This window comes from Drosophila gunungcola, chromosome 3R (genome assembly GCF_025200985.1).
Source record: "Drosophila gunungcola strain Sukarami chromosome 3R, Dgunungcola_SK_2, whole genome shotgun sequence".
NCBI lineage: Eukaryota > Metazoa > Arthropoda > Insecta > Diptera > Drosophilidae > Drosophila > Drosophila gunungcola.
In genome coordinates this window covers 17,569,368-17,596,335 of record NC_069139.1, presented here as the reverse complement: position 1 = coordinate 17,596,335, position 26,968 = coordinate 17,569,368, and the positions used below count along the sequence as shown (strand labels likewise).

At 38.6% G+C, this 26,968-nt stretch overlaps 1 protein-coding gene across 21 annotated transcripts in view; it reads left to right on the top strand.

Annotated features, from left to right (window-relative positions):
* Positions 1-23,687, top strand: part of LOC128252089 (low-density lipoprotein receptor) — a 35,785-nt gene extending 12,098 nt beyond the window's left edge. For 2 of the 21 annotated variants that reach the window (XM_052979531.1, XM_052979532.1), the window contains exons 4-12: positions 7,530-7,649; positions 11,641-11,763; positions 12,262-12,485; positions 13,866-15,263; positions 15,808-16,006; positions 16,261-16,365; positions 20,744-20,880; positions 20,944-21,090; positions 22,353-23,687. In XM_052979531.1, the coding sequence (XP_052835491.1) occupies positions 7,530-7,649; positions 11,641-11,763; positions 12,262-12,485; positions 13,866-15,263; positions 15,808-16,006; positions 16,261-16,365; positions 20,744-20,880; positions 20,944-21,090; positions 22,353-22,394 (2,495 nt within the window). In that variant the 3' untranslated portion in view covers positions 22,395-23,687. Of the gene's footprint in view, positions 1-1,166; positions 1,427-1,496; positions 1,613-2,749; positions 2,979-7,529; positions 7,650-8,132; positions 8,253-11,640; positions 11,764-12,261; positions 12,486-13,865; positions 15,264-15,807; positions 16,007-16,260; positions 16,366-20,743; positions 20,881-20,943; positions 21,391-22,352 lie in introns of those variants that run through there. The other 19 variants (XM_052979537.1, XM_052979549.1, XM_052979545.1 and 16 more) reach the window with 19 other exon arrangements.
* Positions 23,688-26,968: the final 3,281 nt, after the last annotated feature.

Below are 26,968 nucleotides of genomic sequence, written 5' to 3'. Positions count from 1 at the left end.
GCAAACTTCGGCAAGCCGAAGTTCATATACCCTTGCAGCTATTGCAAGAATTAAACATTTTTGAAAACATTAAAATTATGATTTACTTTCGTATATGTTTAAAAACATTGAAGCTATGATGATTTGCAGCTCAATTATTTGATAGTTATTTTATATATTTTTATTATTTCTAAGGGAGCTATATGATATAGACGTCCGATTTTGATAAAATTTAAACCATAATTCTGAAATATTTAACCATTGCTATATGTCGAAGAACTAAACAAAAAATTAAAAAACAGAAAAGTTATAATTTTTTTCATTTATTTTTCCGATTGTTCCTATGAGAGCTATATGATATAGTCGTCCGACTTTGATGAAATTTAATCCGTAAATCGGAAATATTTAACCATTACTAAATGTCGAAGAACTAAACAAAAAATAAAAAACAGAAAAGTTATAATTTTTTTTCATTTATTTTTCCGATTGTTCCTATGGGAGCTATATGCTATAGTCGTCCGATCCGGCTCGTTCCGACTTATATACTACCTGCAATAGAAAGACAACTTTTGGGAAAGTTTCATGCAGATAGCTTTAAAACTGAGAGACTAGTTTGCATATAAACGGACGGACAGACGGACAGACGGACAGACGGACAGACGGACATGGCTAGATCGACTCTACTAGTGATGCTGATCAAGAATATATATACTTTATAGGGTCGGAAACGTCTCCTTCACTGCGTTGCAAACTTCTGACTGAAATTATAATACCCTCTGCAAGGGTATAAAAAACAAGTCACGAGTAGATACACCCGGAAACCAGCAAATAATTGAGGGACACTGAATATTAATAGAGTAGTCGAACCTTATCAGCAAAGTATATAGACCTCAAGAATATGTCGACGCCTTCAATTTACAATTTACGCCACTTACAGCATTCGATTTTACATATAAGTAGTAAAAAGGTCATTGGGTTTTTTGGGATTGCTTGTTTTGACAAATCACAATCTAATTGCGCACTAATTGAAGTACTCATTTCGATGAAATCTAATCATATCCTGATGCCACTCACTCGGGTGAGATTCACGTTTGAGTGAGACCTTTGAGCGGAACTCTTATCATTTTGAGTGGAAGCTTCTGGCGCGGAGTCTGCGGAATAATGAGGGCCACCACATCCATCCAGATGAAACGAGAACCAAGAACTCAGTTTGCATCGAGCTCTGCAAAGAAACGGACGTGTGTGCTTTCCGGCCAGGATAACTGAGATCTTAGGACTCAGAGGCGGCAAATAAACAGTTTCGTACAGGACAAGTCGTGAGATAAATAAAGTGGAAGCAAAGTGAATAAATTTATCAAGCTCAAAGCGATTTGTAAATTCTTATTTAAAGAGTATACAAATATGTAAAAGATTAAAAAAAAATATTTTAAACACAACAAAATATTCGGTAACTTGAACAGCAGCTGTTGGCCAGCAAAAATCAATGGCAATGCCAAATTGGACCGACAAACGTTAGCGGACACACTGAAATCAGTTTGCTGGCGTCCCTTTGGCGGTAACATCAAAAGGCACCAGCGTTCAAAGCAACAGCAGCTTTTCCCCCAAAACGGAAGCTTTTCCGCAGTGCCTCTGTGTGCGTGTTTTTCCTTTTACGATTTTCGTTTTTTTTTTTCACGCTTCTGCGCGCCACTTTTTATTACATTTACTTTTAGCCCACTTGCCCTCTCTTTTTTGGCGCATCTCTTAGCATCGCTCTTTACCAACTGGCATAATTCGGTTCTGATTTTGCCAAGACTTGGCCTTTGTTTTGCTTTGGATTAGATGAACTTGACACCGAATGCAAACCAAATACTAGAGACTTGCCTCTGGAGGAGTATTTTGAACTAAAGTCCTTATGGCTTTCAGTTAATATTCACACATTCTGTATAAATTAATCCGTTTTATTTGTCATTTATATTAATCAATTTGCATTGAAAAATTACCAGCTGAGTGAGTGAGTTTGAAGCGTCATAATTCCCGACGACATGTCAAAGAACAAAATTCCAATTAAATGTAAACACTCAACTCGGCTTAACTTAACTCCCTTAAAAAAAAATTGTTCCATGCGAGGATTATATAAAGTCCTGATAAGCGACCGCATCAATAATTATTACATAAAAATCAGACAAGCAGAAAAAGTGGCTTAATTAAAGCGTTGAAAGCGTGGAAAATACGAAAATTGAACAAACAAAGAGAACAATAAGTGAAAAATAATTAAAAATTATATAATAGAAAAGCATTGCGTTTTTAAAACTTTTTATTTAAATAATGTAAAGGTAGTAAGATTAAATATTTAACTTAAAATATTAAAAAGTTCAATGCCGTTTTTCATACAATTAAACTATTTAAATGTGGGACAATCAAGTATACAATAGATTTTTTAAATTCTCTGAACAATAAAGTAAGACAATTGCATCTCAATAAATATTTATCAACTCAATAACAACCAAGTTAACCATTTAAACTGATTGTATAAAATAATAAAAAAAAACAGGAAAAAAATCAATTTTGACGCTTGAAAATAAAAACTTTACTGACTACGTTGCAGATGAAACCAATTAAAATGACATTTTCGCACGCATAAATTTTTTATATTATTTGTGAGCGGAAAAGAGATGCACACTTTTTGAGTTACTGTCAATGATGCAGGTTTCGCTGATATTTCGCTGAATATTACCGGCTGCCATTTTTGCTGGCCGACCACTTGACTGCCATTTAAAATAATTATGATTACACGGTCGCAACAGAGATCCCAGTGCAAACATTCGTGCGACAACAAACCCGAATAAACAGCAATTTAATTTAATAATTCAGCGGAGCACTTAGGCAAAAGAAAATTATCAAACAGTAGAGCCTCCGAAGAGCCGACATGGGACCAATACGCAGCTTCGTGGGCTGCTCCGTTCTGCTGCTAATCACCGGATTAATACCACAGCAGGCTTTCAGCTTATCCGAAATCGGTATGTTGGGGAAATCATTTATGGGCTGGGGATGATAATTTCCGCAAATCAGATTAGCAACAAGATTAGATATGAAGACGTTTAGTCCGTACATTGCTTACTTTTAATCCTTTCTCACTATTTGTAAATAATTGTATAACTTTTCAAAGCGCAGTACTTTAAACTCTCACAGAGCTGAACGACTTTGAATAATATAGTTCTTATCAGTTTATGACACATTTGGTGATAACAAAATAGTACACTACACATTAATACATAATATTCTGATTAGCTGGAATAATAGTATCTATTTTAGAATGTTATCATTCCGGATTTGTTTATGGAGTAAATGTCGGCCACTTAATAATGTTATTTCCCTAATAATCTTGAAAAAACGTCCAATCAAGAATGCCAGGTCAAAGTTTTTCGATAACGCAGCCTCGGATCCATTAATCGCTTCAAGTGAATTTCAATTTACTGTTATTGTCATACTGCGTAATCGTTGTGTAGTTGTTATCTTTTATGCATGAGCTTGACACAGGATGTACGATACAATCGATACCAGTTTCTACGAAATGACAAAAAGTAATGTCTTAGAAGACAGTAAATAAATAAATATCCTAAAGGCAACTAAACTGTGGATGGCCATTAACAACAGAACCGATCCAAGTCGCGTTGCTTATACGCCGCGTTGCTTATACGCCACGTTGCTTATACGCCACGTTGCTTATACGCCACGTTGCTTATACGCCACGTTGCTTCTACGCCGCGTTGCCCACACGCCGCGTTACCCATACGCCGCGTAAACATACAGAGACGAAGGACAAAAGACAGCAAAGACGCTCCCAGACTTTTAAGCAGCTTTTACACCATTTGGTGAAATACATGTTGGTCATGGTATGCTAGTGTTCGATATCGAGGGCATAAATATTCATGCAGCACATTTGGAAAAAGCAGACAGCTGATAAGCCTGCCACCCACTCAGGAAAAAATCTAAAATAGAACGGTTTGAGGAAGAAACTGAAGGAGCTCTATATGCTTGCATGTGTATATGCTGGATTTTGTGCGCTGACTGCGGGCCTAAGATAACTTCAGGCACACATCCTTGGCCTCGCTCTGCTCCCCAGTCTGTGTCCTTTCCCGAAAGCCATAAATTATGTATTCCGCACATTTTAAAGCGCAGCAATCCATCGAAATGGCTCGATCCTGAGTTGGCCAGGAATTCACAGAAATAGGAATTACTTTTCAAATAATTCACGGCGCGAGCCCTCCGCTTTCCATTCCGAGAATCAATTTGTTTGCCTCGCTTCGCGAAACAAGTTTATTTAACATATAAATTGGAAAACATTTAAAGGGCGATTGCACGGCCATTTGTTGCACTGTCCAATATTGAGCAACAGTTGCCAGACATATGAAACATAAAACTTTGCCTCATTAGTGGGACCCTCAGCCTCTGTGCTGCGAATGATTTATGATGCCCGGCATTGTCTCATGTACCCCAGGCTGAAAAACAAACCCTTAGCTGCCCCATTTGCCAGCTCTTTTTTTATTGAAATACTTGAGGCGGAGTACATCTTCAATAAAGTGGAAAAAGGTGCCATAAACAACAAGCGGCGGGCCTTTTTTTACGACACAACCCGCTGTGTGCGGAAGCAGATACTTCTCTAAACAAAGGCAGAAAATATATAAATAAAAATAAAAAACGGGAGGGGGAAAACAATTGTAAACAGTGAAAAAAAGGAAAATCCCCTTAACTGTGGCACAAATTTTTCATTTATTTATTGAGACGAGACAGGAAGAAACGGGGCAGTAAGAGATGAGGGTCAGCTGGAGGTGGGCGAAAAGTGAATTTCACTTTCGCATTTTCCTTATTCCACTTGTTTTTTGGTTGCCTTTCGCCGTTTAAATGAATCGGACAATTCAATTTATGCTCTGCCAGACAGACAAACTTCATTAGGACTTCTTCCTATTTCACATCCCTTGAATCAATAAAAATGTTTTGTTATATCTTTTTGTTTTCGGTTTTGTTTTGTGTGAAAGTTAAACATTTTTTTTCGTTCAGGAATCTTTAAAATATACATTACTTTTTTCGATTTTATTTATCTTATTTTACAATTTGAAAAATATTTGTGACAACTTAAGCTGATTGTACCTTAACTTTCGTTTTACGAAATACATTTGCACAAAAGACGGTCAAGAGGATATTGGACAGCGGCAAATATCAGAAAACTTTTAATGCGCCAAATCGATGAATGACCGCAGAAACTTTTCCCCTATTTCCCTTGGACACTTCCCAAGTACAAGGCAACTTTCTGGCACTAAGCTTTTGGCCTGTAAATGAGCTTGGGGACCGTTGCCCTGGAAGAGAAGGAGGACCTGCATTGTTACCAAACTTTGTCGAGGTTAGTTCTCGGTGTCTGTATGGAAAGTTTTCGATGTATTTGCTTTGGCTTAAGTCGGCTGACTTTGTCACTTTTGTTGTCGCCCGTTGGGAACCTCAATTTGTGGTAGACCCACGCCCTACAATCAAAGCGTTGCATTCGGGTTTAATAAATACACGTGAAAAGTCAGATAGACGACGGCAGGTGTGCCATTTATTATAGTGCGAGGTGTTCTTAGATTTTCCACCCTCGCGGCAGCAAAAGCACTTTAAATGAATTGCATAATCTGCAGGGACCCGATCTCCACCCACCTGTACCAAAAGGGATTAAGAGCCTGTCTGGCAGGGACTCCCCACTTTCGCGCCCACTTTCGCGCCCACTCGTAACACCCCGAAACCCATACCTCTGGCACCACGTTGTCGCGACGCGGCAGACTGTAAATAATGAAGTTTGCATCTGGGTGGCAAGTGGCAAAGCGGCAAAGCAGCTGCGAAATGTGCTCTTAGGCACAGGAACAAAAAGTTCATACATTTATTTAGATACATATACTCCAACAAACTGTTGGCCAAAGATCAACATCGAGTATAATATTTCTGGCCAAAAAACTGGCCATTCAGAACATGCTAGTGGCATAGAAATTCGATTTGTTTCCAGTACGATGTATTTGTTTTGCACTTTTTACATAATTTGCATAATAAAATCATAAATAAGGAACGGAAATTATTTTATCTATAATTTTGTGCATTTTTATATCAAGTACCTTTCTGAATTTATATTGTTTTATATGATTTTCTTTTTCTTTATGTGTACTAGCAAAAAACCAATTGCTTGTGAGAAATGTCTGCTTGTGCGTTAACTTAGGATAATGTTCCTAATATTGTGTGTAATTTTCTGGTGATGACAGATTATTTATGGCTTAATAAGTAAATATACTAAAATTAACTTTAGTCAATTCCGTAATATGATGGCAAATGTTTTCTTCACATCCTTTAATTTTCACTGAGTCTTTTCTTCATTCGGCGCATTCTAAATCAAACCAAAAACATACCAGATTCTGGCTAACTAATCGCCCGTCTCAGCCCTATTTAATGTCTTTTTTTGGGCGCTAAATGCCGCTGTCTAGGTAAATACGCCCCAGAACGTTTTCGCTATTCAGGCTAGCAGTTTCCATTTCCCATTTCCCGGTTTCCCGGGTCCCCAAACTCAAAACGCAGAACGTGATGCGCATTTTTCGCACTGCGGCGGCTGTGTGTCTGAATCCCCTGGGTTTTGACTTCCACTTTGGGTCTGCGTTTGGGTTTGGGTTTGGTATTTGCCGGGGTCTACAGTTTTGCGCCGGAGTTTAGAACTGCCACAAAAGTTGGGCTTAAGTTTATGGCAAACGACTCCCGGCCTGCTGGGAGCGGAGCTGGCAAGGATCCTCTTAAAGCCATTTTGAGCCGAATGCAGATGTCATTCAAAGGAATTCGTTCGAGTTAAGCTCTCAATTGTCTGCACTCATGTAGAAGCTTACAAATGTGCAACGTTTAAAAAAGCTTTGGGTAAAATACATTAAGTTTTTGGGAAATAATAATAAAAATAATAAGAATATTTTAATAGTTAAGAAATATCCGAAATCATTATTTATTATTGTTATTAAGGAACATGTTTTTCTTACCACAGTAAATTTACATATAAGCATAAAAATATACTTTCATTTTACTGCTTTTCAATAGTGTCACTTTGTGACATTTAATTAATATTTTCCTAACAGTTGCTTGCAACACATCCTGCTATCAATTTTATAACAAGCCAAAACTAACTCTATCAAGCATTCCTTTTATCTTTTAATTGCATTGCCATCACTCAGTCAACCAAACAAATTGTTTCCTACCAGGACACCAGGCTAAAATATTTGTAAGCCCTTTAAAGACACTTTCTGGTCCATCTAAACGGGCAAAGTCATAAAATAAAATAAACATAAAGTGGCGGAAAAACTATTTCTACTAAAGCATAAAACAAAAGCTGAGGCAAAAGCCACAGGAACATAAAAATCACATTTATTTTTGACACACTTAACCATTCGAGCATTAAAAGTTTAAAAGCCATGCTGTGCAGACATTTGCACATATATATATATATGGGAATATTCTATCACTGCCATTATATCCAGCAGTTATGTAAAATTGATTTCAAACATTTACACTTGCAGAATCGACTTGCAGCCAGGAGCAATTCCGCTGCAGCACCGGAAAATGCATTCCGCAAAGATGGGTGTGCGATCGGGAAAACGACTGCGCCGATGGAAGCGACGAAGCGGCGACTCGTTGCCGTAAGTGTCAGCCAATCATTTTTAATATAAGCAGTAGATATCGGCGATATGCGATTGGAAAAGTAATAGAAACGCCTGGTAATGCATTAATAATAATTAAGACCCAAAGCTTGTCTACTGTTTCGGGTCACAATTTAGATCAATGTCTTCTTAAATTTGCAATACTACCTAATAATTTGACTTGCTCGATTGGTATTAGTTCCATAATTTTAAGATACCCATAGACTTTAGAAAATCAAATAAACTAAGCTTCAATATAGCCTCACAAATTTGCATACATATTATATTTAGGATTAAATTGCCTGCCAATTTTAGCGAAAATTGAGAATATTTTTTGATAAAATGTTAAACTATTTTTTTAACTTATAATATAATTTTAAAAAATATCATTACTTCAAACATAGCTTAGAACCGATATCTACTTTAAAAGGTATTTTCTAAAAGCTTTAATTTGTTATATATGTAATATAATAATATGTACAGGGGGTCGATGCTCCTTTTCGATGGTTATGTGTAAAAATGGTGAGCAATGTGTACACAAGGAATTTATTTGTGATGGCGACGAAGACTGTCGCGACGGGTCCGACGAATTCGAATGTGCCAGTAAGCGAAAATAATGAATTATTCTATCTCACATTTGCCTACTAACTGGAGGATTTGCCCATCACTAAACCGAGCGGAGTCACTTAGTCGAAATTTAAATGCGTTCCTCCTTGAAGGACCCCAGAGGTCTCAAAAAGACTTTATGACTTGCCTGGGACTGACCACGCCATAAATTAATGTCACTTCTTGCGGACAATATCGCGACGTGACAATCGGCGGAACTAATTTGTATTTATGCATTAGGCGCACTTCTCCTCTCGTTGGGCGTAGTTTCCGCTTCTCACTTTATCCGTTTCATTTTCTTGCACAGTAACATGCTTAGTGGTTTATTGTCTGTGAAACAATTTCCCAACTATAAAAAGAGTCCGTGGTGAAAGAGAGGCTGGAGAGTGGCGAAAATCTTTTTATTTTGGACGGTATTTCAGCGGTGTAATTGAAAAAATGATGCGATTTTTATGATGTTATCCTTGATGAAAATAAAAACCGGTAATCAAAAGGCGAACGCAGCGCCAAATTGAGCCTGTGCTTTATATGCTGGGACTCATGGCTCACTGGTCGGCTATCAAGCTACAGCTGTGTTCGAAATGATAGGGGCTTGCTGCAGAAAAATAAAACGTTGATTTTTTTTTTATTTTTTAAATGACGTAATACCAATTAAATCACATGAAAGAAAACTAAAAAAAAAAAAATTTAATTTCAGAAATCTTATTTTGAAAAAAAGGGATACGCTTAAAACTTGTTTAACTTTAGGATCTTAATTTTTTGGAAATATTTCTTACATAATTCCATTACAAAAGCAGGTGCAAACGTACTGAATGACTCTTGAAAATATTTAATCATTTGAAAGCAATTTTTTTTATACTTTTTTAAAAAAATAAATTAGCAATCAACTATTGAACTGATTACAGTTGTTTGCTGTGTGTGCACAAAGCTATGTCTGCTCATGTGAATGGATATGTGTGCCATTTTATATCTTTTATGTGCGTTAAAATTGTCGTCAAACCTTGTTGACATTTTGCGTTTACCCAGTGAATCCCAGTTACTCTTGTGAATCTTAATTTAACTTGGTTTTTGGGGTACAAACAGTGCAGCTCACTGCGCAGGATAACTCCCTTTAGTACGAATATTTTCAGTTATGGTCCCCGCCCCGTTATTTAATTCCATTTAATGCTCCACTCGGACTCTTCATATCTTTGTTTACTATTAAGGGGAAACTTTGGCCAGCCGTTGAACAGTGGAACAAAGAGGGGTGAACTGAACAATAAACAAAACGCAAACTGCCCCACAAAAGCATTAAGCTTCATTGGCTTTCAAGTGCCGGAGAGCTGAAGGCAGGCTGCACTCGCCTTGGACATTTCTTGTACAATGTACATGGTCTAAAAAGCATTTTAAATAAAATTAAAATCAAATTGCAAGTATATGGGGCTTGGCGTCAGATAACAAGAAAATGCTATTGAATACAATGCGAGGATGTGTGCGTATGGAAAGAAGTGCAGGAGAGCAGGACCCTCGGTGGTCCATTGACTGTGACCCCACGACAGCAAATTGATTCTGCCAGGACTCACAAAAGCCAAAGCCGAGAAGGAAGCTGAGTCTCCATGGACGCACGAGAATGAAACTGCCATTCAGCCAAGTAGTTACCTCCGAATGGATAAAAACGGAAAGTTTTATATGTACATAAAAGCCCCCTGGCGAATGTTTTCTTCGCCACCGATGGAAAATTTAATGAAGCCATAAATTATGGTTGGCAAAATGATATTGAATAATTGAAAATATATCAGGTGCATGGGTGAACGAAATAATCGAAAAGAGTTTTCAAGTGACCATGAATGATGTTAAATGCCATTAAATGAGAGGACGAGATAGCAATTTCAAATGTATTTAACGAAAATGTTTACTGCATATTTCTCAAACCGTACACTATACTTTATTTTAATATAGTAATTAAAAAAAAAGCTTATGTTAAAGTTCAGCTTGTGTAAGTAATAAAAAGAATTATATACTTCAAGAAATGGTAAAGATATAAAAATCAAATAATTAAATATGGGCAACTCCTAAGAAATCTAAAAGTTAAGGAGAATTTGTAAATTTTTTTGCAGGCATTTTGGCAATTTCAGTAAATATTCAGCAAGCGAACGACGAATAAATTCAGAAAGCTGGTCACAATAAATTCCAATTAAAGGCATATCACGCATACGACGCGTTGTACATGCTAAGCAACCGCCAAAAATGGCAAATGCCAAGAAGAAAATAATAATAAATTAATTTATTTGCAACGATGTCAGAAATTTCCGCCGTACGCCATGCCCGTGTAAGCGGTAAACAAATAGACAGGACGAAGGACGTAAAGGAAAGAAAAGGGAAAGGAAGGAGAGTAAAGGGAGGAAGGAAGGAGCGGAAGAGGTAGACAAAACGCCAAAAAGCATATTCAAATATGTGGCACATCCATAAGATTTTATTGCTTACACGAACACACAGTCTCAGCTGTGATGTAGGTACATAATCATATCAGCGAAAATCACACACACCCACACACAACGTGAAACAAAGGACAATGAAAGAGAGAAAGAAAGTGAAAGAAAGCTCGAAAGCGAGTCACGAAGAACTGGCATACTATTACGCATTAAGGGTTAAACACAAGCGTTTTGATGTCCCTGTGTGTGAGTGTATGCGTGTCTGTGGGGGTGTTGTCAGCTTTGTTTAATGTCCGCTCCTTTGGCAAGGATATCTTCAATGGATGTCTGTGACTGTGGCTGTGACTGTGGCTGTGACTGTGAGTGTGAATGTGAATGTGTGTGCGTGGCGGGTGTGGGCGATAATTGTTTTAATGCATACGCATGTGTGCGTTTTAACTTTATGGAGTGTTGGCTGATAATGTCTTAATTACTGCCTAGATAAAATGCCAACTGTTTAGCCCCCGAATGGTTGTGCCTGTGTGTTGGCATGACAACTATGTTTACTACTTGGAGAACGGTTGCCTTTGCTACCCCGCCCTCATAAGGCAGCTGCTTATAAACTTAATTACAGGACAGTGTTCGGTTGCCTACTTTAAGACGCATTTCCTTTCCCAGCGATATAAAATCCCATTAGCCAGGCAGTTAAAAGATTTTTTGGGCCCTCTATGGAGACTTAAATTTTGTCAGATGTTTTTAAGGGGATATATGTGACAAAACTAAATGGAAAATAACTATAAGAACAACTCAAATATTTTTTTCCAATATTTTTATATTTAAAGGTAAAATCTTGTTTAATTTACGAAATTATGAACAAATATATTTTTTAAAAGTGGCATTGATTATTGAATTGGTTTAAGTTTTACTGGATTTCCCCATTTATTTCAGAACATTTGCACTCAATTCGAAAAATATCTTGATCTGTTCTTTTTTAGGAAGCCAAACTTGTTCGCCCGAGCAGTTTGCCTGCAAATCGGGCGAGGGCGAGTGCATTCCCTTGGCCTGGATGTGCGATCAGAACAGAGATTGCCGCGATGGAAGCGATGAGGCCCAGTGCAGTAAGCCATAACCGAATATTTCTTAGACTGTTCTCTGTTTTTTGCTTGGTGTTGGCTGCTTTAATATACGCAATTAACTTAGATTTTCTCTGCATTTGCTTGGTGTTGGTTGCTATTTATTTCTAGATGCTGTACCGTACTATTCCTGCACTTGACTGTGCCATGCACACATTTCTCGAAAAATTGTGTAATGCCATGCTAAAACTCGTATGCAATAAAGCACAAATATTTACGCACAAACACACACAGAAGAGCACACTTTAGTTTGCTGTGTTTGCGCTGTTTCTTTGTTGTCACTTTCACATATTTTCTTTTTCTTTATGCTTTGTTTGTATGTTGGCAATTTTATTATGGTGTTGGCTTTTCCCAGGCACATTTTCCCCGTCTTTTGTGCTCTAAGCATTTCCTCTTTCCATGCACTTACTAATGAAAATCACAAAATCCTCCACAAAATCCCTTCGAAGAATCAAGTTAATCATTGGAATGAACTTTGCGCAGATAGGACGTGTCGCTCGGATGAGTTCACCTGTGGCAATGGACGTTGCATACAAAATCGCTTCAAGTGTGACGACGACGACGACTGCGGCGATGGTTCGGATGAGAAGGAGTGCGGGGAAAGACCTAAATGCACCCAGGAGTCCTTTACCTGTCCAACTGGCACCTGCATTCCCAAAGAATGGGTCTGCGACGGCGATTCAGACTGCGCTGGTGGCGCAGATGAGGTGAGTTCATAACCAACATTATTTGGTTTCAATATTTGTCAGCATAAAATCAAAATGGAAAATGAATAGTAAATAACTAAGTCCAGTTCCAACAAAATACATTTTTGCATACAAAGCATTTATAATTCGAACTTGACATAAATAAATAAGTACACAACAAAATTTAATCAATTTTAATCGAAAAAAAATACCTTCTTGATGCAAATTTAACTAATGATTAAATGTCACCAAATATATATATTCCCTGTAACCTGAAACTCCTTGCAAACATAAATTAATTCTTATATGAAGTGTGGGCAATGCCGCAGTTTTTTCATTAAATCGCAGTTTTTATTAATAAATAAAAAGGGAAATAACAGTTTTCTTTGTGTGGAAGCTCATAAAATCTTTACCTTCAACTTGCAATGAAAATTGATATGAACACATTATCAAAGCACACACACACAGTGCACACAGAGAGGAAGTGGTTTAACAGCCCTCGCATATAAATATATATTTATATGGAGCGAGCTAGGAAGCATAAATTATGCAAGACGCGAGCATTATTCAAAACTGGCAACGACGACGACGACCATGTCGGCAACTGTTTCCCATAAACATTTATATGTATGACGCATGGCTTTTGTTGTCAGTAGTGGGTTGGTATCCGAAATTGCATGGCACCGAATAGCAATAAAAACAGACTGGAAACTATCGAAACAAACCGCATCTTTGATGTTCTTCAAAGGATTTATTTAAAAGATATTTGAAAATTGTTTATAAACTTCTATCAATTATTACCACAAGAATTAAAAACACAAGTTTTTGATTTAATTAAATATTAAAATATGGTTAAACAACGGATAATAAAACACTTTAAATCAGTTATACAACGGATTATAAACTTAAAACAATTTTTTTCATAAGCACCAAAGCTACATAAATAAATACATTAGTCGGATATACTTGTTTTCACATAGCGTATAAAGTTCGGAAAATGCTTTCTGGCATCTCCTAAAAGTATGCAACACAAAAAATGCAGGCATTGGCCACAGGGACCTGTAAAAATATGTGTACAAGTGTATGTGTGCGTGCTGGTGCATAAGAGCTTGTGTGTGCTGCTGTGTGCGTTTGTGAACCGGGCTTAGCTGTCTGAATATTTGGTTGGCACTTAACAAGAAAAGCAAACTGTTGTAGCTGCAGTAAAGTTAACATCCCTTATCCTCGTCACGCGCAGAGATCCTTTCTCCAAGGACATTCCTGTTAATAGACAACATTGCCAAAATTAAAGCATTTTAAATGATAAAGACATTTTAATTTTATATATGACTATTAAATTGGAATCGGAGTAAAATCCTGAAACTAAACTCGCAATTTTATCCTTTTTTCTCCCCTCTTTAGCAAAACTGTCATACTCGTCGCTTGAGTTTCTGCCATGCGTCCGAGTTCCAGTGCTCGGATCGCATCACCTGCCTGCACCCGTCGTGGGTGTGCGACGGCGAGGCAGATTGTGAAGATGGCGAGGACGAGTCACAGGAGAAGTGCGCGAACGTGTCCTGTCGTCCAGATCAGTTCCAGTGCGACGATCGCAGCTGCATCCCCGGCCACTTGATCTGCAACGGGGACAGGGACTGTGCGGATGGCAGTGATGAGAAGACGTGCAACATTAGTGCACCGATGAGGGGCTGCAATGCATCCAGCGAGTTCGATTGCGGCGGTGGCCAGTGCATTCCGCGGTCCAAGGTCTGTGACCAGAGGAAGGACTGTCCGAATGGCGAGGACGAGCCCGCTGGCAAGTGCAGCATCAATGAGTGCTCCAAAGGCAACGGCGGCTGCATGCACCAGTGTGTGGACATGGAGGTGGGTTTCCGCTGCGAGTGCCACGATGGCTACAAACTGGCCGCCGACAATCGCACCTGCGTGGACATCGATGAGTGCGAGACCCAAGGCGTTTGCTCCCAACGGTGCGTCAATGAGATCGGAGCCTTCAAGTGCGAGTGCGAGGCGGGCTACATGAGGGTCCTGAAGAACCACACCAGGTGCAAGGCCAGCGAAGGACATGCCTCGCTGCTCTTGGCCAGACGGCACGACATCCGGAAGATAGCACTCGATCGCCCGGAAATGACTTCCATAGTGAATAGTACAAAGTCAGCCACTGCCCTGGACTTTGTCTTCCGCACGGGGATGATCTTCTGGAGTGATGTGACCACGCAGAGTATATATAAGGCGCCAATAGACGAGGGCAGCGATAAGACAGTGGTGCTGACCAAATCCTCGGTGACCTCGGATGGCCTGGCTGTGGACTGGATCTACAACCACGTCTACTACACGGATACCAACAAATGCACCATCGAACTGACCAACTTCGAGGGCAGCATGGGCAAGGTCCTGGTGAAGGACGCGCTGGACATTCCGCGCTCCATCGCCCTGGATCCCATCGATGGCTGGATGTACTGGTCCGACTGGGGCGCCTCTCCTCGCATCGAAAGGGCGGGCATGGACGGCTCCCATCGCACCGCCATCATCAGCTACGATGTCAAGTGGCCTAACGGCATCACCCTGGACCTGGTTCTTAAACGCCTCTACTGGGTGGACGGCAAGTTGAACTCCATTTCATCGGCCAACTACGATGGCTCGCAAAGGCGTCAGATTCTTTACTCCGCCGAATACCTGCGACATCCCTTCTCGATCACCACCTTCGAGGACTACGTCTACTGGACCGACTGGGACAAACAGGCCGTCTTCAAGGCCAACAAGTTCAATGGAGAAGATGTTGAGGCTGTCACCGCAACACATATGGTAAGTCTACTTCAAAATAATGTTGTTTTTAAATAAGAACTTATTGCATTTTGAATAATAATATATAAATTGAATTTTATTACTGTATAGAAATATGTAAAAATGAAACCATTTAATATTATAAGTTTCAGTGAAATGAATTTGAATTAAATGTCATAATACTGATAGAATTATTATTTAAAATGTATTATATGTATTTATGTGAATTTCCGATTTCAATGTCAAGCCAAGCTCTGATTAAAGCAGACAATCTGAATATTGTGAAACCGACTTAATTTACTTGTTTGTGCCAGTTTATTGTATGAACTTTGCGTCTGTTTAATCGAAAAAAAACAGGATGTCAAGCTTATGTTAAAAAACTCGGAAATTGCCCATTCTTATCGGTCGTTGAAATATTTCAAGAAATTGAAAATGCCTGTGTAATGAATACTTTTGTAAAACATTTAAAAATAAAGATTAAGCCTTTGGACAAAGTGTGGAACCAATTAACAATAATATAACATTTTAACAAATTTAATAAATTAAGATAACTTTTTCGTTGCAGTTGGAACATCCCATGGTGGTGCATGTGTACCACCCGTACCGCCAACCCGATGGTGTGAACCACTGCCAGTCGGTCAACGGCCACTGCTCCCATCTCTGCCTGCCAGCTCCCAGGATTAACGAGAGGAGTCCCCGCATATCCTGCGCCTGTCCAACGGGTCTGAAGCTGATGGCCGACGGCCTCATGTGTGTGGAAGATCGTAAGTAGATTTTTTACTACACTCTATGGGAATTTCAGGGGGGGGCTTCGTAATTGCATTCGAGCTGTCCGCCTCGATGGTCGTGTTTTGCGGTTGAGCTGACCAAAGGCGGCCAACAGAAGCGTGGCGATACAGAACGCTTCTCTGTTGCGGTTGCGGCCTTTTGAGTGGTCCACTGCACTGCGCATTTCATTCAATTGCATTTTCACCTTTTCGGATCTCATTATTTCAATAAAATTACCTTTTGTTTGTAGCGCGTATCCCAAGTGTGCGTCCCACTGCACCGATCCATCGGACGACCAACCAGTCGTCCATTTTAACCCCAAAACTACCTCAAGATGCGCACAGTGAAGCGCCGGGTATGCGACACTTTTCTATTAAAACTATGGTGGTGGTTTTTTAGGGTTAAGCGGGGTTCGTAAAATATCTCAAAATCTTAAAAATAAAAAAATACATTTAAAAATAAAAATCAAATCAGAGCCTCACGGTTTATTAAAAACTTCAAGAAAGTTTTTTTTTTTTTTAACAAAAAATGTATTCGATTAAAAGCACCTTAAACAAAATCGTGCTTATATGTCTGGTAAACAAAATTAAGTTGTTTAAGGCTTTAACAAATTTTAAAGTGAGAGATTTTTACGAACCCTAACGTAAAGCAATTGGGTACTAGGAATTTGAAAGGGTTAAAGGAGAACTGGTGTTGGATTTATATAAGAACATTTGCTTCAAGAGTGCTTATGTCCCTGTGAACATATTTTTTACCTGCATTTCTTGTTGTATTAATTTTGGTTGGCATTTTATGCGACAATTTCTAGAGCAACATTTCCGCAAACATATAGCCATCGTCGTCATCATCATTAATCAACATCAATGATATCGACGTAATCACTCAAAATGCATACACAAACACACACGAAGTCTGGCCCAAATAGTCATGCCAAATGCGGAGCGTAAAACATAAATATCGGGTTCACACACAGTGCAAAAACCACAAAAGGGAAGCATTGGTGACATGTTTAATGGCAACAGGACCACCCAGTCGCCCTCCGATTCCCCCGGCCGACTTATATCCAGCTTTTACCCGGGTCGGGACTCCTGGACTCGGATCCGAGCGAATTTCTCCGTGCAATTTGCGAACTGCTCTCTGACAGAGTGACATGGATTCGGATGGGAACGGAATGATGAACGGCTGACAACCGCAACGGCAGCAGGAAGGACATTTCAGCGGCAGTCGTCAACAAATCGCCATGAAATTAAATTGTACATAAGCAACACACCGAGTGATATGGAGCATGGCAAATAGTTTAACCAGAAATTCGTCATCGCCAGCGCTACTATCGTCATCGTCATCAGCATCATCATCTTCATCCTCCCAGCAAATTGGCAGTGTCAACACCTCGAACTGTCGACGTTTTGGGCGACATATTTGCAAAAGTGAATTACTCCCATCTGGCTGGCCGGTGTCACATACCTAAAAATGTACCGGACCACAAAGCCCACTTCCCCCTGTTTTCAGTGTGTGTTGTGTCTGCTGCACCCAGTGCCGTTTTCATCCGTTTCGTAACTATTGATTTAAATAAGAATTTTGGTTGCCATATCTAAAAGCCGTATCATTATTTTTAATAAACCGACATTCAACAATAGCTCTTTGATCAATTTAAACTTGAAATTGTTCAGCGTTCCAATATTAAAACTCAGGCCAAGCGGCATAAAGAAAGATATTTTACTGTGGCAACCGAATTTATGCCAGCTTTATTCTGGGGAATAAACAAGGCCAATATAGTGGATCCTTGCGCACAAAAGAAATTCTTAAATTTTGAACGACCGGAAAACGCCTTTGGGATACAGTTTTTGTTGTTTTCCATGTGCATTTGATACAAATCAAACATTAAAATAAGGTGATTCGGTAACTTCAAACAAAGTTCTTATCACTTTAAAATTCTGTGAATTATTTAAACGTTTCCGAGTACCTATTATGGAACGCAATTAGAGAAGCAAATTAGCCGCCCTCACAAAATACAAAATAAATCCCCTTTTCTTATTTTTTTTAATTTTAACCAATGCCAGTCGTTATCCTCTTCAGTTGCCTGGCCGGCTTATAAGTGAAAAGTGGGCAAACTTCCGGACGCTTGAAAAACGTTGTCATGCCTGCGGGGTGTAATCAAGTTTCCTGGAAAAACTTAGCGAGAAGCCCACACAATTGTGCCTAATTACGAGAATTTAAAGAAGTCACAGTGGCGGACTTTGCAGACGAGTCGCGGGTTCGAAGGTCGAGGACTCTAAAGAAGCTGCAACACACTTGCGGCCAAAGAATGACGACAACGGGGGCTTTAACAAAGTGGGCCCGGACCAAGTTTGCAGAGGCGCGGGTCAGTAAATAACTATAAACTAGTTAGGGACCATTTCAATTAGATGGTTCAGCCCGGCCAATGATGATGACGTCCGTCCCGCCAGCATAACTGCAATTTCAATTAGCGGTTTGTGCTACTTTTTCTATGGCCATCTCTGCCCACTTCAAATTGCTTAATTAAGCGCAGGCAAAGTTTCGCAAATACCCCAGAGACATACAGAGTAGGGCAGTGCAATCCGGTTGGACAGACCCCCAGTAACCATAAACTTTGAGCCGTCGAAGTAACGACTGCGTTTTTAATAGCCAACCACATAAAACGGAGCTCACTGCGGGAAAAAGCGGAGAAAATCGGGGAAAATCCGAGGAAAAGGCAGTGAGGAGAACTGGGTGAACAGCTGCTGCTGCTCCTTGCAGCATTTTATGACTTTCATTTGCCTGCACTTCGGTCAGTCCGGCAATTGTTATTGCACGCCTCTAACTTTACTGCATATTGCCTCCGATGTGAAGACAACAATGGAAGGGGGGGTCAAAAAAGATCAAAAACATGGCAGAAAAGCCGCCATTTTGTTTATTTGCATGCCACACCATTTTTGACTTCCTCTGTTTTTTGTTGTTTTATACAACTTTGCAACTTTTTTTTTTGGTTATCTAATCTGTTTTCATCCCCTCTCGGAACCCAAAACAGGTGACGGAACATATTTTATGCGTTTTTATTTCATTTGGGAAGGAAATTTGTGGCACGGCAGCCATTTTGTCGTACTTTTTATGGCACTTCCGGTGCCGGGGATCGAGGGGTTCTGAGCACCTGCTATGCGTTATCCTGAGTTGGAGTTCCGAAATAAATATGAGAGCACATGTGCGGGATTATACAAATGGGCGATGAGGCATAACTCTCTGTTATATATCCGAATGTTTGCACGTCGGTGTGTGTGAGTGTGTGTGTGTGTGTGAGTGAAGCACGGAAATTGCATTTCGTATAGATTAAAAGTGAGCAATAATATATGACATTTCTAGGCAAGCATAAAACTGGCAGTTACCGAAGAGCAAATGCTAATTTGGTAAAGCAATTTTCTAAAGAAATAAATTTATCTTTTCAAAATGGATAAAAACAGGATCTTAGATAAATAGATAAAGCAATTATCATTTAAATTTCTTAGCAAACACAGAAAATTGTGTTTTAAAAACAATGTTGGGCTGAAAAATATACTGAAAATAAATACATTCTAAGCTTTAGTGAAATGATAACCAAGACCTAAAACAAAAAATTGTTTAGCTGCCCCTAAAAAGTTATAGGAAAATAAAGCAACAGCTGCTGGCAATTTGCTGGCGCTTTCGCCTCAGTGAAGATAAACAGCCACACACTTAAACCAAAAGAAATTAATATGCCAGGCAACGTGCAACTTTTCAGATGCTTGTCCTGCCATTCGACTGTCTGTTAATGCCGCCAAAATAAATTTGCAGCATCTTAACGCCCGAATCAATGCCGCACATCTGTTGCCGCTATGAACTTTTAATGATAATTCTCTGCCACATGCTCTTTTGTCCAAATCTAAAAGTCCTCGTTTTGAATATTCGTAGGGCAAAAATTAATATAAACAACAGAAGTGGGAACATTTGGAAGGGAAACTGGGATTTATTCCGCGGGTGGAATTGGACGAAACTTGAGGACGCGCTAAAAGCGCGCCATATCCCTTGCCAGACGAACGCGCGCCTCCCGCGCTTAACTTTGTGCGCTTTTTTCTGCTGTTGAACAAATTCTAAACGGAAAAATATAAAAACGAATTATGATGACAGCGGAAAAATCCTACAACTTCCTGCCACCACAACAGCAAAAGGCAGAGAGTACAAACGCACAGAAGCCAACAGCAAAACCAGGGAAACCCCATAGGCGGAAACATTCGCCACGGGATGTAGTCGTCGTGGGCGACTTCTCTGCTTTTTTTTGCCCAATGCCAAGCTCCAAGCGCCCAGAAAGACAACATTTTAATTATATTTGGCCATAGGAATTATGAAATTATGGGAGAACGCAGAAGAGCACGTAAAGGCATATTTTAATAATATTGTGTGAATTTGCCTTTAAACTAGGAGTTTATGAAAGTTTTACAGGAAGTTAATTTTGATTAATAAGTTAATTCATTAAAAATTGTTTATTTTACTTAGGACCTTCCTTTATAAACATATGTGTCTTTATTATCAGTAAACAATACACTTCTCATCAATTTATCGCTCGCCCTAACATGGATACTGGAACTAATTTTCAATTTTTAAAAACCAATATACATTTTCATTAACAATGTTTATATGAATATTTGTGTCGGTCCAATTTTTGTAATGTTATAAACCATGTTTTCTAAATTTATGATTTTTCTGTGTATATTTCTCACAAACAGTTGAAGAGAAAGTTGGCGTAAATGGCACAGTCGTTAGTGACAAAGCTGATGGGTCTGCCCAAAAGACAGAAAAGGACTACGGCCAAGTAGCCTTGATTGTGATAGCCAGTCTAACCAGTACCGCCGTACTAGCTTCCGTAAGTCTACTACAATTTGAATTAAACAAACAATTAACTAACGAACTTTAACAACAATTACAGACCATCTTTGTTCTATACCGACGATGCACGCGGGCGGTGAACTCGATAAACTTCGAGAATCCCGTCTACCACAAGACGACGGAGGATCACTTCAGTCTCGAGAAGAACGTATCGCCGCATATGTACGCCACTGCCATGGAGGAGGAGGTAAGCGGGTCGGCCCCACAAATGGCCACAAATCCCAACGACTTTAGTTATGTCAGATTCTAGGAGGTGTTAGGTGCTAAGTTAATGTTGTACATAGATGGCTAAGTGCTCGTATCATAGTTGTATCTAGGACTAAGAACGTTGATCCAACTAGAATGTAAACGATTAAGAATATGTATAAGACCAGAAATTGTTGTGAACGTAGCTCGTTTTTAGATTTTGACTCACCTTTAAACGATTTATTTTATTTTAAATGCTGCGAGCCACGAAACCACGTTCCCAATTCAGATATTAAAAACGGTAAGTTGTGGTTATAAAATCCATATTAGTACATTATTGGCCTAATATGTAACATAATTTTTTGTGTTGTGTGTACAATTTAATTATCGTTTTATTGGTCTTTAATTTAATTTACTTTACCGTCGATTTGGGCATTTTTGCCTCCCATAAAATGTGTGCTTATAAAATTGCCGACCCGTGGGTCTTGCTAATTGCCAAGCTGCAATGGCAATCAAAATGTGCATATAAATTGGCCAATTAACTAAAAGGCCAATTAAATGGCGTCAGTGAAGCGTCAAAATGTCCCATAGCCCGACAGCTGCCCAACTAAAACATAAAGCGATTCAATTTGCCGGGACATTTTAGTAAAATATTTCAATTAAATTAGCTTTTTTTCAACCTTCACGCATTTTGCTGCTGCTTCAGTGCCAATTTTAATTAAAGCGGTTAATTAATACATACAAAAATAAGACAAATCCAAGCGGAACTCGACAACAATGCATAACAAAAATTACGCCAAATTAAACAAAATGGAATTAAAAGAGATTTTCTGTTCGCCAGCCATAGCCACCAATAAATAACACAATAATTTGCATATAAGCGATTTCAGGCCGCAAGCTTAGCGGTCGGCTGTTTTCATTAAGGCTTATAATTAGATATCAACGGTTGGAAAGTGTTGTCGGTAAATCTCTTTTTTTTAGTATTTAGCGGTGATTAACATTTTACAAAACATTTTTACAAAAAACAATCAATAAGCTTTAATATTTAAAAAATCTTAGATGAAAAATTAGTGGTATATATCGGTTTTTTTTTTATAAAATGTGGTTTTTCAATAAGAATTACTATTTCATAGTTTTAGTTTGTTTTTTATTAAATTTATTATTCTTTATATAGTATATTTATAGAGTTTTAAGTATATTTTTTTAAACAGATAAATTTCAAAATTACAGAACTAACGAAATATTTTCTTTTAATCCATATAGTCTGCCAATCCTCTCTTTGAACCGAGCACCCAATGTGTCTAAGGCACCGCCAAAGATCCATGTAAATGCATATCCAGCAACTTATGGACGATAGACCAAGAACAACTACAAAGCATCTACTACTAGTAATTCCTTTTTGGACCAAGGCCCCAAAAACTCAACTAAGAAGTGAAAGTTTAATGAGAGAAATGCTAAGAAAACTGAGCTTTCATTTAGCAGTAAGAAATGAAGAATGCCAAAAAGAAAATAGAAAAGACAAGAACGACATCAGAGTAGGAAAAATAAAAATACTCAACAAATTTAATTTGTTGCCTAGTTTAAAATTTAATTTAAATGTATCAACACTAAACACACACACACACAGATACCCTCACACACCAACACTCACATGCATTAACTAATAACAACGAAAAACTTTTCTAGGCGCAACGTTTCGGCATCAACTAACGTCGCCCCACACATACACACAAACATCAACTCATATCCTTCAGCCCACAACAAAAAACACCCACGCACACACACACACACACACAAAAGCCCAGAAGAACTCAATGAAGGAACGAGCCAGGATTTAGAGCCAGAAGTCCAACTTTCCTTTCACGTCCATGAAATCAATTGTAAAAAGTTAAGAAATTTCGTTGAAGAAGAAGGAAACATTTTGTGAATTCGAAGAAGAACAGATTATAGCTAAACTGTAAATGTTTATAAGCCTAACAATTATTGTGACTAGCTATAATATATTTTTGTTATCAATGAAATAATTAAAAACAGTCTTGAAAGTAAAGTTTTTATCACCAAGTTGGAATCCTTTTTAGCAAAATATTAGAGAAAAACCTCTCTGTAAATACATAGAAACTAAATTGTTTAGCAAAAATTTACAAGACAAAATTAAAAAATTTAGAGTGGTTGAAATCATTTTACCATTATACTTTGCTCCGTTTTCGTTCTTGAGTATTTACAACAATTTGCTGTGATCAGTTTAAAAGCATTAAACCTACATAAAATTCATTTAATTTTAATAAGTTTAATATTCTTCTCATTTAATTAATGTATAAACAAGCTTTCAAATATTTTAATTTATTTACAAATTTTACACAACAACAAACAATTTTATGTGTATTGGCAATTTTGGTTCCTGTCAAGTATATTTTATTTTAGGCATAAAAAGTATTTGCTTGAATGCTTTTTTGAAAACAAAATATTAGCTAACTTAAAATGGTATGTGTGAAAAGTTGAATAAACAAATTTATGAAATTTTAGTAATAAATTAAAAACAAGAATAATGTAAATTAAAGTTCATTCAGAAAAATAAAATGGAATTTTAAGACAAGGAAACTGTAAATGTGTTTTATTTTTATGTCATAAAACTATACATTTGAGAACTGACATAAAGAACATTGAACAGGTTAGTCTCTTAAATTAAAAATAATTAAAAATGCCTGCCTCAACAATAAATTAATAATATTTTAAGTTACATTGTCCAATTTTTGTTTAAGTGATTTACTAAATTTATTTTATTCGCACCAACGCTTTTCAATCCACTTAAAATCAAGTAAAACATTCAGTTAATTTCTTCTTAATCTCTGTATGAAGTATACGTTTTCGTGGCCTGTGTACCATTCATCACCTGTATCTGATTTGTGTTCAGGAGATTATCAATCAGCAAGTCAGGATTATCAATCAACTGCAAGCTATTACTTCATTTGACCTCATTATCTTTGCAATGATAATCGAAGTGAACACCAAACATTGCTGGGGTATCATTGCAAGGCTGTATCGAGAGCTAATCGGGTTCACACAGTGTGCCTGATTGCTCAAGCGAATAGCCACAACGCCAACACAGTTTTGACTTTTGTTGGGCTCACAAGCACACATCTGCATGGAACCAGACACGCAGCCATGAATTATTGAATGCTAATGGACAACTACGGCAATTATTTCACATGAGAGGGCATCAATACGTACGTACGCTCCATCCGGAGAATATTCGTGGCCAAAGTTTGAGGCACCCAGTCAACAGATTGAACAGTCATTGGGGGGTTCTATTTTGACCGGATAATATCTAAGCACTGACAGTTTTTAATTTCATCCCAAAACCCGCTTATCGAGCCCCCATATTTAACAGGCTCTAACTTCTGTTTACCTAATTTATGACTGGGAATTATCGGTGAGGGAAAGTCCGACGCAGCGATTTTCGGCGAATAAATAAGATTTTATGCCTTTCGGGTGTCTTTAATGTTATAATTTATGTAGCGCGCCTTCAAGCAGGCCACATTATTTTTGTTTATTGCTTGCAGGACAGCATGCTGTCATCGAAATTTCAACGTATTGTGAACGGATTTCGGCTGGCACATCGATTTGAATCGATTATCCAGCGCGGCTCACGTTTGCCATGAAAATAAAATGTAAATAAAAGGCGACAGCGACACATTTGACACACGGCACCGATAACTTTTTCAATTTAGATATGATCCCGAAAGTATGTCGGGAAACTGCTCGGATAATCCCCCAGCCAATGCCAGGTGTGTGCCCCTTTCCATTAGCCATATGCGACCAAATGGCAAAACACTGTTCCTTGGCGCCGCGCAGTTCCCTCGCCCAAACAAAGTGAAATCTACGAGAAAGGGGAATCCCCCCCTTTTGCACATTAAGGCGCACGGAATAAGCGACTCTGACGCCGCGTGAGTGTGTGCGTAAAGAACGTGGTGCCGGAGGATGAAAATCTGCAATTCAGCCGGAACATAGCATACATTTTGTCGTTTTGCCAGCCGCAGGCGGCCACCAAACAAAAACCCACACACAAAGCGTACACAGTACATATTTGATTCGACTTTACTATTTCGCTTTTTTTTTTGTATTCTTTTTGTAGTAAAAAATAAACTCAGTTGAGTTGCTAAAAGGTCTTTTAGTATAAAAATATCATAGGCATGCGTCGAAAGCTCTCTATTGATTTTTGATTGTTTAAATCCTGGTCTTAAGATATAAGCAATTTTACAAAATGAAATTTAAAGCTTTACGTAACTAAAGGTGTAGTTCCTACTCATACTATTTTTAAAATATATATTAATAGTTTATTCATTAATATCAGTTCTAAGGGACACCCTCTTGCTCTTTGAATTTAAGACCAAATGGTCACAAATATAAGGATACTTAATTTTGATAAACATACAAAGCTATGAAGAAAGTTTACAATTTTTTCCGAGTGTCAGCCAAAAGCCAATGAGCCTTTGCAGTTGGGCAAAAGAAATAGAACGAGGAAACGTGGCCAGAATTGTGTGTAGCTCGATGGGATGGGGGTGGGGATGGGGATGGGGATGGAGGGGGGGGGGGATGGATCAGACTGGGATGCATCGAGCGACAACTTTGTACCACACTTGATGCAGGAAACATGGCTGTCATTGGTCACGCTGCCACCACTGTACTTTGTTAGCGATGCGCAGCCAACGATAACTTTGGTAAACAATATCCTTAGCTCTCGGTTTTTTTTTCATTCTGCCTCTACGGCTTGTGTGTTTTGCCAAAGGGAACTGCAAATGCAATTGCATTTCACGTTCGGATGGGATGTGAAATCGACGTCAAAAAGGGTTTATATTGTGGCAGCTTGTTTGGCGACTTCTATGGGAAAAACTTTTCTTCGTTTGCAAAACTATTTTTAAAGCGCGTTTTAATAATTCTTTGTGTAGTTTTAAACGAAATTTTAAGCGAAATATATTTTTTTAAGACTGAGAAAGAAGAATGTTTATATTTTTAATAAATCGTTTTTTTTATGTTTTTAAGCTCAAGATTTTTTAGAAGTTCATATTGATAGAAAGGTTTTTTATAAAATAGCTGCAAACACACCTTTAAGAACACCGACATTATATTTGAAGTTAAATAATTCGATTTTAAGTACCTAAGTAAAAAGTCAATTAAAAAAGTGCGTTTAAAACCGATTTTATTCGCTTAAATTCTCATTCCTTTTGACCTAAATTTGTATAACATACATAGTTTAGGAGCTTGGCATACTTTTAGAGATCAACTTCTCCATTAATATGGCTGGTAACTAATGAGCCAAGTTACGCTGATGTTGCAGTGACTGTACCTGTCGCCATTCGGTTATCGAGAGTGTCAACAGGGGGGAACTTTAATTACAAGCCAAAACTTCATGGGACCTCGCCATGTTTGCAACTGTAGTTGTTGTTGTTGTTCTTGTTGTTGTTGTTGATGATGTTGTCGTTGTTGTTATTATTGCTGGGTTATCCTGGGGCCAATTGAATGGCACATGCACACAAGGTTAGTAGGCAAGTTCACAAGCCAAATATGCTGTGCGTATGCCATGGAATGTGGATTGGTTGCTGCTGGTGCTGTGGGTGGTGCAGTGGATGGTGCAGTGGGTGGTGCAGTGGGTGGTGCAGTCGGCGTTGCAGTAGTGGGAGTTCCAGAAGGAGAGGCGGCACTGTTGCCACTGCGTCTTGCACGCAGGACGACGTTGTTGGCTTGTCGGTCGAGTTGTTTGCACCACGTCCTGAATAATGGATACGTTTCGTGCCACATTGAATGCCCAGCAGAGAATGACATTGGCCGACGCATACTCGGGGTTTTTCGGGGGCAGGTTTTCGGAATTGTTAATGTAATTA